Below are 14,027 nucleotides of genomic sequence, written 5' to 3'. Positions count from 1 at the left end.
AGAAAGAAAGAGAGAGAGAGAAAAAAAAAAATCCAAAATAAACAGTTATTGTATAAGAAAATACTTCTTTACAGTAGATACTAGATGATGAAAAAAAGGTCTGCACTGCTCCTACTCCTGGTTGTAAATGTTATTGGTTTATCCATGTGTGCAGACCACGGAACATAATGGTCTTTTTAGGAAAGAGGTGTAAGGCAAACTGTACCTTCTCTGTTGAGAAATATACATGATTTACAGTATGGAAGTTGCCCCCCACGCCGCCCCCTCCCACCCCCAACCCCCAACCCCCACCCCCCACCCCCAACCATTTCACGTGTTCACTTACAACAAACAAAAAAACATAACAAAAACATAAAAGACCAGTCTTCTTCACCACCTCGGACATCTGGCAGTTTTCAAAACGCCTCTGCACAGTCTGTCAGTACATTATCAGAGCATTTTCATAGTTATTGGGAAGTCTTTACTCTTGTAATTATTATTGTGCCCACTCACACTGTAAGAATAAAAGTGTGACAAAGGCAACTGTGCCAACATGGGTCCCCTCTCTCTGGCTGAGATATCACGCAGGCAATGCCAAAATTTCCCAGGAAAAGACGATCTGCAACGACGGGACTATTCCCCCCCCCCCCCCCCCACTTGTTGTGTATGTTCCGTCCTGCTGGGGCAAAGCAAGCTGTGACCGACCGTCCAGCGTCTGTACTCAGTCTCTGAGGGCCCGTCGGGTCTATGCTTAAACTCCGTGTCCCCTCTGATGCGAAGTTGCCAAATCTCTCTTTAGAGGAAGTTTACATATCCAAGTTTTTTTTCTCTTTTTCTGTAGGTTTTTTTTTTTTTTTTTTTTTTTTTTTTGTTTGTTTTTGCAGTTACGTTTCAGTTGCTCCTCTCCCTCAAAACAGGTTCTCCTCAAAGATCGCCATTAAGTCACTTTGGAAATTCATGTCAATAGTTGCTGCCATCTGGAGAGAGAGAAAAGAACAGTTTTACATTCATTATTCCTCACATAACTATAATTTAATGCTAATGTATCTTTCCTATTGCATTAAAGAGATTAAAGATGATGATCTCACCGCTTCCCGCCTCCTCCTCTCCTGCTCTCGGCGGCGTGCTAGCTCCCTCTGTTGGTCTAGTGGGTTCTGTATGGCGGGCTGAGGCGGTGTGGGGGGTTGGGGAGGCGGCTGAATTGCAGCCGGCTGAGGCTCCTGCTGCTGCTGCTGCTGCTGCTGTTGCTGCTGCTGTTGTTGTTGTTGTTGTTGTTGTTGTGAAGGGGCTTGAATGTGCTGCTGCTCCAGACGCCTGCGTGGTTCCTCGTGCACCCTTCTGCTCGGCTCCATGATGTCATCATCATCCCGACCTCTGGTAAAACATTCAGGACAATAATTCAGACCAAGCGAAATCAAATACTTATCACGCCGTTGTAGGGAATTCACAGCTGCGTAGGAAATGTTGCATGTGGTGCCATCCTGCATGTCTCTAGAGAAATGGCTGAGCTAAATATAAAACTGGTAACCTGGTATCAACATGCTGATCACAAGTGCACAGCTCTAAGTACAGGTGTAAACACACCCAAGATGCAACTGCCAATAGCTCAGACCACATTCAGAAGTAGGTTTGGGTCACATGTAGCCGCATTCTTTTAGCAGTGTGAACACAGTGTGTCCTGGGCCACAATGCAAGACCGCCTACTCAACTGACATCCTCTATTTTCCAGCAGACTAGGCACAGGAATTACATCACAGATCCTGTCAGCGTGTTGGAAGATTTAAATTATCAATGAAGTTGGGCGTGTAAATGTGCACAGCGTCCCCCCGGTCTCAATAGGGAGAGCCTGAGCAAGATTTTTGTGAAGGGGCGCACAATGTAATGTATATTTGTTGATCCTATTATTGAACGCAGCTGGGATTGATGTTTATCTGTATATACATAGTGGGGAAATGAGATGCATGTTAATAACAGGTGTGAAAAGACGAACTTAGAGTTGTCCACTTGTGATTGGATCATCCAAGACATGTGTTGGAACAGGGCCGTAGAAAGATTTATAGCATGTATAAAGATATGTGCAGCTGCTACAACTTGCTGTTTTTATCTATGTACAATAACTACAATAACTAACTAAGTCGACATCTCGTCAGAATATATGGCATATTGAATATAATGGACAGATTGAACCAATGCCGGAGATCAAGTCAGGACATTGATTCAATTATTCTGGTCTTGTTGATATTCGTATACGAGCCTTTATTTTGTTTTTCTTATTTTTACTTTTATTATTTATTATTTTCTATCTTTAATTTAAATATATATTATATTCATTTATTTTTTCTTCTATTATTAAGTGTTATTACTGTTAATATACTGTATGTGAAGGGACTGTAAGTTTTGTGTAATGTTGTTGCTTTATATGAAAAGACAATAAAAAAAATGTACAGCATAAAAGATCTCAACAGACCAAGACAAACACCTGGTGGCTCTTTTTAACTTTAAAAACTTCTGATAAATTAAACAATTAATGTAAGCCTCTGCTCTTTAAACAGGTTCTCTACATGTAGCTTATTATTATTATTGAGAGTTAACCAACATTAGCTTGGCTTTGCCTCTGATGTCTCTAAGCACTGACAAGCCCTATCAACCCATACATATCTTTGATTATAATCTCTTTGGGTTCAAATGTTGGTAAAACCTAACTTTGAGTCCACACTTAAAACAACCTCTCCTACAGTCTTTAATTATACTTGACTCTCAGTGGCTGTTGTGGTGCTACAGTTTGGCCACTAGATGGTGTGATATCACCTTATAGTCTGAAACCAGGTCTTATTCATCATCAAGCAGCCAAACAAAATGAATTAGCAGCCTCCCAAATACACATTTGTCTTAAAATTATTACTGATGCTGTGATGCACTAAATGTTGAAACCTGCACATAGTTGATGTCGTTCATCTCAACAATTCAACATTTGAGTGCTTACGGCAGAGTGTAATTACTTGAACTAAGCAGAGAGGAACATCAATTTGAGTGATACATTCTACACTTAGTCTTTTTCTTGACAGACGTACCGTAGTTTATCCTGCTCTCTGCGTAGCCGGTCTTTCTCTGCCTGCTCTGCCTGGGCCTTCAGGGCTTTCTCCCTCTCCTCCTTCTCCCGTGCAGCGCGTCGGAATTGCTCAAAACTGTCACTCGACGACTTTACTGCAGATAAGGGCGCGGATGTAGACTTTTGTGCCAGGCTGGCCCACGAGCCCATATTCTTCAGTTTCACATCCTGAGAAAACACACAGACAGGAATTAGAGGAACATCAACCGTTAATCAGATTAAATCAAAACATTTTCAATCTCCTCATATGCACACAGCTGAAAACCTTATGAGTTGTATTAGATCATTTTGAAAAAGTGTACCTTTTTGGGGGCAATGGGCACCTTAGACTCCTGCTTGAACTTTTCCTTATCTTGCAGGGAGGGGGGCGGTCCACTGGGCTCAGAGGAGCGGATGACAGGCCGTGAGCTGTCCATGGACTTCACATCTGCACAACACAGGCACACAGACACAGATATGGTCTCAATATCATGCCGTTTTTTTCTTCTTGTTTCTTGTAACTGCAATAAGCCAGAGGGATAGCAAGATGACTTACTCTGTTGGCTGTGGCCTGGTTGAGAAGGCTTGTTATCAGGATGTTTGTGATGGTCCGGTCTCATGGCAGGGTTAAATGGCTCTCCTCTCATCACTGGTGATGGAGGAAGTTTCTCCTCCTTCAACCCACCTTGGATTCCAGGTGCCCTCTGCTGCATGGCAAGGAAGTGGAGACAAAGTTAGACACAGGCATATAAAGTCACCTAAAATACTTTTTCCAGCTGTGCAGGTTCACTCACCTTTTTGGGCTGCATGTTATGAGGTGGAGACTGGTGAGTCAATGGTGGATACTGGGGAAGTTGTGGGGAATGCATCATGAGAGGCGATGGATTATCCCTCATGTGACCTGGCAACAGAAGGAAGCGGTGTAAAACTCGAGCCGACACAGATCAACGACACAGCAAATATCTGTCTTACTATAACAAGTTACACAATTCAATTCTGTCTCATCTTTTCAGACTCACCTGTGATGTAAGGTTCAGCCTTGGCCGGGATAGGAGAGGGTTGCTCTTGCTGCTGCTGGATGATCTGCTGTGCTTTGTTGGTGGGCATGGAGACCTTGTGTTGTGATCCCTGGGGCTGACTGGCTAGTCCAGGACCTTGTTGGTAGTTCAGCTGCTGCTGTTGTGGCGGCTGTTGTTGCTGCTGCTGAGCGTGCTGCATGTGGCGGGCCTGGTGAAGGGGAATCTGTTGGGGCGGCGCTTGATGTGGTGGGGCTGCCTGAGCCTGGGACTGAACTGAGAGCTGGGGAGGAGGCAGCGTGGTCTGAGACGACAGCTGAGATTGCGCCTGGACAGACTGCAGGAGAGAAGTCGGTACTGGCTGTTGCTGCTGCTGACGAGCCTGCGCCTGGAGCGACTGCATGGACTGCTGGGGCTGACGGGTTTGCTGGAACTGCTGCAGGTATAACTGTACTTGGTTCAAGGGCGTTGTACACCCTGGCTCTTCATCATCCTCCAGCAGCATCTGGGGAGGCTGGGAAGACAGCAAGCCCTGGGGCGTGAGTGTTGGGGGTGACATGGGCCGCTGATGCAGGGGCTGAGGCGGGTGAAGGATCTGAGAGGGGAGCTGGTGCTGTGGAGGTGCTGCTGACTGGGGCTGGAGCTGTTGCTGCTGCTGCTGTTGCTGCTGCTGTTGTTGCTGTTGCTGTTGTTGTTGTTGTTGTTGTTGTTGCTGCTGCAGAGTTGGCTGCTGCTGAGGAGGTGCTGGTTGCTGCTGGGGAGGTTTGGGATGAAGAGGCGCTGCCTTGTGACTGGGTCGAGAAGGCTGCTGAGGCATGGAGATGTGCAAGGCTAACACATGAACATGAATGGAGGAAGAAAAAAAAAAATATATAATTAATATAAATTTGTTGCACATTCATTGTCCAGTGGATCATTTCTGCAATCATGATCACTGACAATTTTCTGTAGAAAATAAAACAGCTGTTTAATTTGTAATATTTGTACATGTATTTAAGGAAACTTAAGCAATAAATAAATAAATAAATAAATAAATAATGGTGTAATAAATGTCTTGTTTATTTGTCAATTTTGAAAACTGCATGGTGTTTGGTTATTACAACACAACTGCAAATTGTGAGAGGGACTACAGTTAAACCTGAAAGAACAATGAAAATCTAAGTGTCCATTAGTAAACGAATGTGCACCGGCCTGCGTACAGCCTTACCTGGAGATGGGAGGACGGGATGCTGGTTGAGGAAAGGGTGGGTCTCGGGGGACACTGGCCCAGCAGAATGAGCGTTGAGGTGTGGAGGTGGAGGTGAGGAGGAGTTGCCTGTGTGGTGGGACAGATGCATGAGGGGTTGGCCGAAAGGCGGCAGGGATTCAAAGCTAGTCTCCAGTATCTGGGAAGACTCCAGAGCAGTCACAGGAGCAGCCATAAAGCCTGCAGGAGATGGCTGATGCTGCTTCATCTGACTGCTGGACTGAAAGCCTGCAGCTTGGGGATGAAGCCCCGTCTGTGGAGGGCCGCTCTGACCATGAGGATGTGTCTTCTTTCCCTCCTTCACAGATGGGCCCTTTTTCTTTTGTGGTTTCATTATTCCTGAAAACAAAGTGTAGAAAAAATATTAGGCACTTCCTTTCGAGTTTTAAACTGTGGACATTTCATTTAAATGGTCAAATGTGCAGTGACCTACCTGTCCCTTCAGCTTCGCTGTCTGAGCTGGAGCCACTGCTCTCTGAAGAAGATCCAGTCTTTTTGGAGGAAGCCATGGACTCAACGGGCTTTTCGACTGCAAAACAACAAAGAATAAAACATCAAAACAGCTCATTCACTTAAAGGTATTTTCACATTTCTACTTAAACTAGAGTTCACATAGAGTGAACAGTAGCTAACCTGCAACCTTCTTCTTCTTGCGGAGGCAGGAAGACACATATCGCTCCAGCTCACGTAGAGTAGAGGGCTTAAGTGTCTCAAAGTCAATCTCGATCTCATCTGGGTTTGAGTTCTTGAGCGAGGGCTCTCTGGACTGGATAATATGCACCACACGGCCAAGTTTGTCACCAGGAAGCTTGTTGATGTCCAAGCTTAGCTGTCTCTTCTCCTCATACGTCATAGGCTTGCACTTTTCGCCTGTAGCTGATGACCCAGCTGCTCCTAGATCGTCTTCTAGGCTGGGAACGGGCTGCAGGCTGGAGGGATGATTGCTTTTCCCCTCTTTTTTACTATAGAGGCAAAACACAAATGTGTAATGTAACAATATTCAACGATGACAGGCCTCTATTTATAGAGCAGCTTTCAAGAAACACAGCTAAAAGTGCTGTACAATTAAATTCAGATAAATTATAACAATTACAGGAAAGGAGGACATAATAAAGATTATCTACCAATCATTAAACATGCCACATCATAAGACTCAGAATTTAAAGAAGTCTCTTTTTAAGAGTCATAAATATTGACAGTAACAACACCTATGTAAAATATGCCCTCAGATGACAGAGCTTTCAGAATTTCAACCATGGTCAAAACAAACAGTAAAGACAGGCAAAGGTAATACAAACACAGGATAACACAGGTTAAATCTTGAATCCCAAGTATTTTAGAAGATACATAAAAGAAACAAACTAATGATGGACTTACTATCGAATAGAAACTGGTAAAGTGAAATAGCTTCTATGATCCACACTAAAACCTATGGTATGGTCTTAAGACAGCACCTCAAGCTTCATGAACTGCACTTAGCTTATCCGGCACAGAGTTTACTGGACGTACCTGGGTTTCTTCTTGGGAACGACCTCTTTGTTGTTATTGTTACTGGTCTTGGTCTTCTTAGAGAGCTGCGGAACAGGCGTAGTATCCTGGATCTCATCTACAAGGCTGGGCATGCCTCCTTTCTTCTTATGCTTGTCTTTTTTCTTCTCTTTCTTTTCCTTCTCTTTTCTCTTTGGTTTGCTGGCTTGTGGCTGGGAGAGGGCAGCCAGCTGCTCATGGACAGCCTTCAACTGTATCAAGAGAAGAGATCAGTTCTCAACAAAGGGTCACAAAGGCTGGATGACAAATTTACCTCCATCCTAAAAGTTTCTAGGCCACTGACCTGCTCCTGGAGCTCTGCCAACCTCTGAGCTCTTTCTTCTTCAGAGTCATCTGTGGAAGACTCAGACTCAGAGGATGAGTCACTGGAGCTGTCTGAGGAAGAGGCAACGTGGGCAATGGGAGGCTGGGGTTTAACCGGGGCAGGGTGGTGAAGTGTAGGAGCTGGGGCAGATACCAGAGGCTTGCTCTCAGGTTCATCTGGCATCTTGGCAAACCGCATCTCAAAGACATCCTGTAAAACGTAAAAAAACCAGTATGTGTCTGTTTGTAGGAACTAACTGAACAGTATCACAACAAAACAAGCCCAAGAGAACATGAATTTGCAGGATGACAGACTAGGTACGCACATACAACAAACCTCTGGACAAGTGGTCTGTAAATAAATCAATACACGTTTTTATTCCTTCAGGTCATCCTAACCAGAGTATTGTGTTCAACTGTCATAAATCAATGGGAAACACTGATCACAATATTTCCATTCTTTTCTTAAAAAAAATATAAACAAGTACTGCATACAATATATTCAAAACAGATTTTTTTCTGATCAAATAGCGATTCAAACAACAATGGAAGGTGCAAGCGAAGATTTGCAAGTTAGCGGACACTTGGCTAAGAGGATCATTTCCATTCCTGACCTAATTTTCAGTGATACTGTCATAATTAATAACACCTTGTATACACTTTTATATATTTTCACTTATAGCTTTCACATATTCAAACACTCAAGTATATTAGTAATATGATGACAGTATGTCACTAGTATCATAGAAATTGTAAATAAAAAATAAATAAAAAAAAAAACCTGACGTAAAGGCCAGTTCATGTTTTCTGCGTCCACATGGATGTCCATAAAATGTATGCGATGTATGTATGATGATGTATGTATTACGATTCTGATTCAGATAAGGCTTATCGTTTTCTTGACTTTTTCCTTGTTGTTCAACAACATACAGGAACTCCTCAGCTGCACTGAGACTGAAAACAGTCCTTTGTAAAATAATCCAAGGGGCTGTGTTAATGTGGGCGTGTTTAAAGTGCCGGTGAGACAATGAAATACGATCCAGCAAGTCTGGTTGTAGTAACAGAATATTGCCCTTAAAGGCTGATCAGAAAAACACTGCACAGCGGTTTGTTGTACTCACAAACCGGATTTTACAACTCTGGAAAGTTATCATGCTGCAACCCTGTTTAACAGTGCTCAAATGTGGGCTTAGCTATATACTGGTGACCCACCAGACTCTTTTTTGTTTTTTTAAACCAAAGTAGTGCTGTTTGCATGTTAGAATATATTTACCTGTAGCTTGCGTGCCATAGCCACCACCTCGTGGTCTGGTGGATTATATTTGTAGCAGTTGGAAAACATTAATCGCACATCAGCAGCAAACTCCTGTGGTTCCCGGTATTGCCTGTTCTCCAGCTTGGCCTATTAAAACACATTAAGGATATTAATTATTTGCCATGCCACAAATCCTCTTCTGAATTTCCTATGATGGCTCTTGTTAAAATGTGCAGACTTGAACACACCTTAATGCTGCTGAGGTCCATGGGATGTTTGATGATGTCATGATAATCGTGTAGTCCCAGTGCATCCACATCAACAGGTTTGTAAAACGGCCAGGCGTAAGCAGCATGCTTCTTGGACAGCATTTCCCTGACCAGAACAGCACAATATCCAATCTGATCTTGTGGTTTGGGGCTACCTCCACTTGGTCCACTCAGTCCCATCCCCATGCCTATGTGATGCTGGGAGTCTGGTGCATCCTTCTTCATCAGTTTGGAGGGCCGGGTACTCTCTCGCCTAGGCAGCGTCTTCCCAGACTTGGACTCTGCTGGGGAAGACTCACTCAGTTGGTCGTTCGCTGTGGGTGTTGTAGTGTCTGCTTTCCTTTTCTGGCTCTTTCTTTGCTGGATAGTCAAGAATATAAAGAAAATAGAGAAATGGAGAAAGAGAGCAAGAACAAATTATTAGACTACCAAAACTGTATGTTTGTGATGTCCGTCATTGTTTTTTGCTGTTTTGTTGGGAGTGTAATCTCTAATCTCTTTCTTCGGCTGTATTAATAATAATTTCCGTATGTCACTCACTTTGGTCATGGTTATAGGGTTCTGCAGCAGTGGGGCAGTGCTCTGGATGGATGCTGGGGGAAGGGAGGTCTGAGCAGGTGGAGGCACAGAAGTCATGATAGGTACTTGAGGAGCGCAATCTGATTGGCCCAGGGAGTAGGGTGCTCCAAGCTGTGGCGCATGGCTGGGTAACGTTGGGGGCACATGGGACGGCAGGCCCTGCATCAAAGGCTGGGGAGGTAGTGAAGGCGGGCCCTGCACTGGTCCTCTGGTCTGTGGTACTGCTGAGAGGTTTGACAGACCCCGTGTTTGAGGAGTCGTGGATGAAGAATCAATGATGGCCCCTGGTTTCAAGCCCAGACCTGAATGAAAGAACAGACACATGGATAAGTATTCTGTCTCACAGAATAAACACATGTTGTGAATCAGTAAATCACATACCTGGGTCTCTCCGGCCCCGACCACGTCCCTTCCCTGTCATGACAACAATCTCAATTTCTTCCTGAGGCATTTCTGAGATCTTTTGGAGGAAAGCCTTCTCTAGTGCCTCAGCCATTAAGACTATGTCATCTCCAGGCTGCAGGGAGAGATGAACACTTTTAGCAAAGTGGGGGCATCAGTCTTTTTGGCAGTTTATAGTAATCCAGAAAGCAGGTTTAACAAACTCTGAGCCTAACCCTGAACTCTTGATGAACCCTGAGATGGAAGTTGTTGGATGGAGTTGTCACTTCCAGATCAGCTAATCAGTTAAGCATGCTCATGGGGAATGAAAAAAATAGTATCAGAGCTAAAAGGCAGAGCTTCCATTTGAATCCAGTGGACATGGAGGCATTAATGCATGTGTATGTGGACTGTGCATATTTATCTTTTAAAAAACAGAGCCTGAGTCAAAGTGGTGAAAGTGTAAATAAGTTAAGGCAAAGATTTATTCAGTGTTATGCATTAATTCATAATATACCAGCTTTACATTTCCTTATGCATGATAAAAATGGTGGAATCTGACTGTAGCCTACGTATTACATTTTAATTATATTTGTTCAGCTTTAATATGACAGGGTCAAAACACAGGAGGCAGCAACTCAAGATGAAACATATAGTTCAAATATTTTTAAAATATTTAGATCAAAGACAGGGACACGACTGTAAGCTAGCATGTGTTTGGTGGTTTCTACTTGAAAATACAGTAGATTTTAAAATGTTAGACATTTAATTGTATCTTTGCTCAGTCTGCTCACGTAACATATAATCTCCAATATTATAGGAAGGATGTTCCATCAGTGCGACCAATCACATCATGAGTGATAGAGGTAATTAGTCATTGATTCTGCCTACATGTCTAAAGCTTCTCTACATTTCTTTAACCTGAGACTATACATTATGTGCAATAAACATTTCAGTGCATGAGCTGCTTTAACAAACTGACAGCTGTCTTGTGTACACAGTTCACACAAAGACATGCAGAGGTTTTATTCTGAGCTCAGGGTGAATTCACACTGTTTAATATTTGAATGGGAGAGCAAAAACTGCTGTTAAAAGAAATAACGGATGCATATAAATATGGTACCTTTAGATAGTTCTTGAGAAACAAACTACAGTAAACCTCTGCTAATGAATGGACTTCAATATACTCTTTGATATCGACTGAATGAATGAGGAAATTAAACTTTGTAAGATGCAGAAGGAAAAGAGGAACTCAGGGTTTGCCTGCCAGGGAGCAGGCTAGGTTCACAGATTAAGTTACCATAGTAATTGATCCTGAATTTAAGTAACTTCTCTTTCTAAAAAGTCAGAGTTTCCCTTATCTCAGAGTTAACAAAACCCGATTTCTGGAATACATCCCAGTAAACAACTGTGTTACCTTGTTGTATATGTAGCAGTTGGTAAACATCGTGTTGAAGTCTTGGATACATTCTTGGGCGTTCCAGTAGAAACTGTTCTCAAGCCTTTTCTTGATTGATCCCATGTCCATAGGAGTTTTGATTATTTGGTAGTAGTCCTGAAACGGTTGCATACAAATATTTAAGAAAAGAAAGTGGATGTGTTGAAACTTCCCAAAGGTCTGATATTCCCTACTTGTGTGATGAAACATTTTGCAGTGGTTTGAAGTTATAAAATATTACACAAAAGTAATAATCTCGAAGATTTTCATTCAAACAAATTTCTGTTAAGTCACGATCGCTGACTGAGGTAACACAGTGGTGATTGAGCTTATGGCCACTGATGCATTGACAGTATAATGAACTGGGTGTCGGTGAAAACATTCCCTGGAAAAATTGTAAGTGGCGCAGTTAGTGACACATTTTTCCATCATCCAGCAGTGTTTGGTCTGCCAGAGATGGTCGGCAGAGCTAATGCAACACATTCACTCTTAAACTGCTGACTGAGGTCTAATAACACACCTACAATATCACCATAGGTCACCTCTCTCTTAATGCCGTTTCTATGGTAATTAATCTATACATTTTTATATTGAATTGAATTAAGTAACCAATTTTACATTTCAGTAATGCATAACATCATTTCCTGCTGTTCTGGCAAACAAAGACATCCCAAATATTTGAATAAGTGACTCAGTTCATGTGTTTGTGTTTTAAGGATTTATGTTATCTTTGTCATTTCCTCTTATGCTTATGTCACAACTAAATGTAAACAGATACTTAAAAAGCATGTCAGTGACTTGTGAAAAGTTTTGCATACTCTCTCTGGCCTTTATCTTATTATGAATTAAGCTTAAAATATTATCTAGGATTCATCACTGAGACGAAACAATAATGAATGCTACCATATAACTTCCAGGGAAATAAGCGCTGACATCTCCAAAAATGCTGTATGTACAAATTATATGTGAGTTCTGTAAAAGACATACGTAACGTAGTCGGTTTACACACACACCAATAAAGATAAATCATCACAGATCAGCATAAAAGAAACAGATAAAGATACAGCTGGAATGTGTGGATGTAAGTAACATGGCAATTTGTACGCTATGGTCAAAGTGTGTGGCATCAAGCTAGTACTCACAGGCAGGTTAAGTTTGACTGCATCCACTGGTGCATGGAAAGGCCAGGCAAACTGGTGCTTCCACAGGGCCTTCACCACCACCTTGAGCAGGTACTGCAGCTGATTGGTCTGGCGCTTGGGCCTGTTGGATTAATGACCTCTGGGGTGGGGGGGACACCCAATTGCTGGGCCTGCCCCTGGCTGCTGCTGCTACCTGACATCTGCGCTGCGTCCAGGCCGTCCCCCATTCTAACAGGGTTGGGCGTGGGCTCGGGCTCCGGAGCAGGAGCTGGAGCTGGAGCAGGGGCAGGAGTAGTGGTGTTGGCAGGACACCAGTTCAGTCTTGGCCCCGGCACAGACTCCACTGACAGAGCACCACTGATCCCATTGCACTCTTCGCTGGACTCTCTGGAGAGAGAAAAGAACATACCGTCATTATCATATCTGTCATTAGTAATCACTAACATTTTGTCACTAGGTCAGTAACAACTCGGGTCTCTTCCATCGGAGCAGCCAAGGCAGCACACAGCACACTCTCTTTCTTCTGTCTTTTAATCTCTTTCTTAACCTAGCTTACTTCCAACTTTTATTAAACTTCAGCTTGTCAATCAGCTAACTGTGAAGCACTTTGAACCACGCTAGTCTGTATGAAAGGTGCTATATAAATAAAGTTTGACTGATTGATGATCACACATTGGTGTGAATCATAAAATCCCAAACCATACCATCAGTCTCCATTGCTATTTAACCTTAATGTACAATAGTTGATGGAAAGCAAGAAAATCACAGTTTATATGACAGTTGTGTAAAATTTCCATTGTGCCGGCTGTCAATTCAAATTTTTTTAAAATAACAACTCTAACAATGTTCAGGTCAACGACTACTTTGAATCAGAGAACATATACATATTTTAAACTAAAAATAACCACAGTGACAGTACTTCTGCTTTATGCTACGGCACAAACTGTCACTGGTGTCACTTCTATGACAACAAACAAAAAAAAAATTATGACAGCTTCTCAGAGAGAGAGAGAGAGAGGAGAGAGAGAGAGAGAGAGAGAGAGAGATGAGAGAGGAGAGAGAGAGAGAGGAGAGAGAGAGAGGAGAGAGAGAGAGAGAGGGAGAGAGAGAGAGAGAGAGGAGAGAGAGAAGAGAGAGGAGAGAGAGAGAGAGAGAGAGAGAGAGAGAGAGGAGAGAGAGAGAGAGAGAGAGAGGAGAGAGAGAGAGGACAGAGAGAGAGAGAGATTCTGACTGGATACTGGATACAAGCATGGCAGCACACGCTGTGTGTTAAGATTTCTCATTTTTAGTTAAGACACACTTTTGCTGAAGTGACCACATTTCCCGAAACTGCTTCCCAACCAACAGATGCAGATTATAATTCAAAACATTGACAGTAAGCTTATAGAGAAGTGGCAGTGCCAGTGGTGCCCTTGGTGGCAAACATGACTTAAAAATTAAGAAAAAGAAAAACAGAGCTGCATAATTAGCAGTTAAATATATTGATAGACTATTGATGTACAACTATTTGTCAATAAAATCATTTTTCAAGATAAAATGCCGAATATTTTACTGGTTCCAGCTGAACATGAGAGTAACCTGAATATCTCTGACGCAAGACATATGAAAACATCCCCTTTGCATCTGGGAAATTATAACATTTTTTTCCCCACTATTTTCAGACATTTTATTCACAAAATGATTCAGTAATTGAGAAAATATTAGAAATGAATCAATAATGAAAAGTGCTGTTCTGATTTTTGTTTTTTTAAATAGAAACAGAAAATTTTGTCACATGTCCTTT

General features: G+C 42.5%; 1 protein-coding gene across 1 annotated transcript in view; it reads right to left on the bottom strand.

Annotated features, from left to right (window-relative positions):
* Positions 1–290: 290 nt before the first annotated feature.
* The window catches only part of brd4 (bromodomain containing 4), a 25,880-nt gene continuing 12,143 nt past the window's right edge, over positions 291–14,027 (bottom strand). Inside the window, 19 exon segments of the mRNA XM_053339164.1 lie at positions 291–956; positions 1,068–1,353; positions 3,051–3,256; positions 3,391–3,515; positions 3,624–3,774; positions 3,862–3,968; positions 4,087–4,914; positions 5,291–5,668; positions 5,763–5,858; positions 5,963–6,291; positions 6,839–7,068; positions 7,161–7,391; positions 8,454–8,582; positions 8,684–9,064; positions 9,245–9,585; positions 9,665–9,800; positions 11,082–11,219; positions 12,245–12,372; positions 12,375–12,631. Coding sequence (XP_053195139.1) covers positions 888–956; positions 1,068–1,353; positions 3,051–3,256; positions 3,391–3,515; positions 3,624–3,774; positions 3,862–3,968; positions 4,087–4,914; positions 5,291–5,668; positions 5,763–5,858; positions 5,963–6,291; positions 6,839–7,068; positions 7,161–7,391; positions 8,454–8,582; positions 8,684–9,064; positions 9,245–9,585; positions 9,665–9,800; positions 11,082–11,219; positions 12,245–12,372; positions 12,375–12,631 — 4,546 coding nt within the window. The 3' untranslated portion in view covers positions 291–887.

The sequence above is a fragment of the Scomber japonicus genome, chromosome 18 (genome assembly GCF_027409825.1).
Source record: "Scomber japonicus isolate fScoJap1 chromosome 18, fScoJap1.pri, whole genome shotgun sequence".
Classification (NCBI taxonomy): domain Eukaryota; kingdom Metazoa; phylum Chordata; class Actinopteri; order Scombriformes; family Scombridae; genus Scomber; species Scomber japonicus.
The sequence above is the reverse complement of the archived record's forward strand: the minus strand, read 5'-3'. Positions and strand labels throughout refer to the sequence as shown.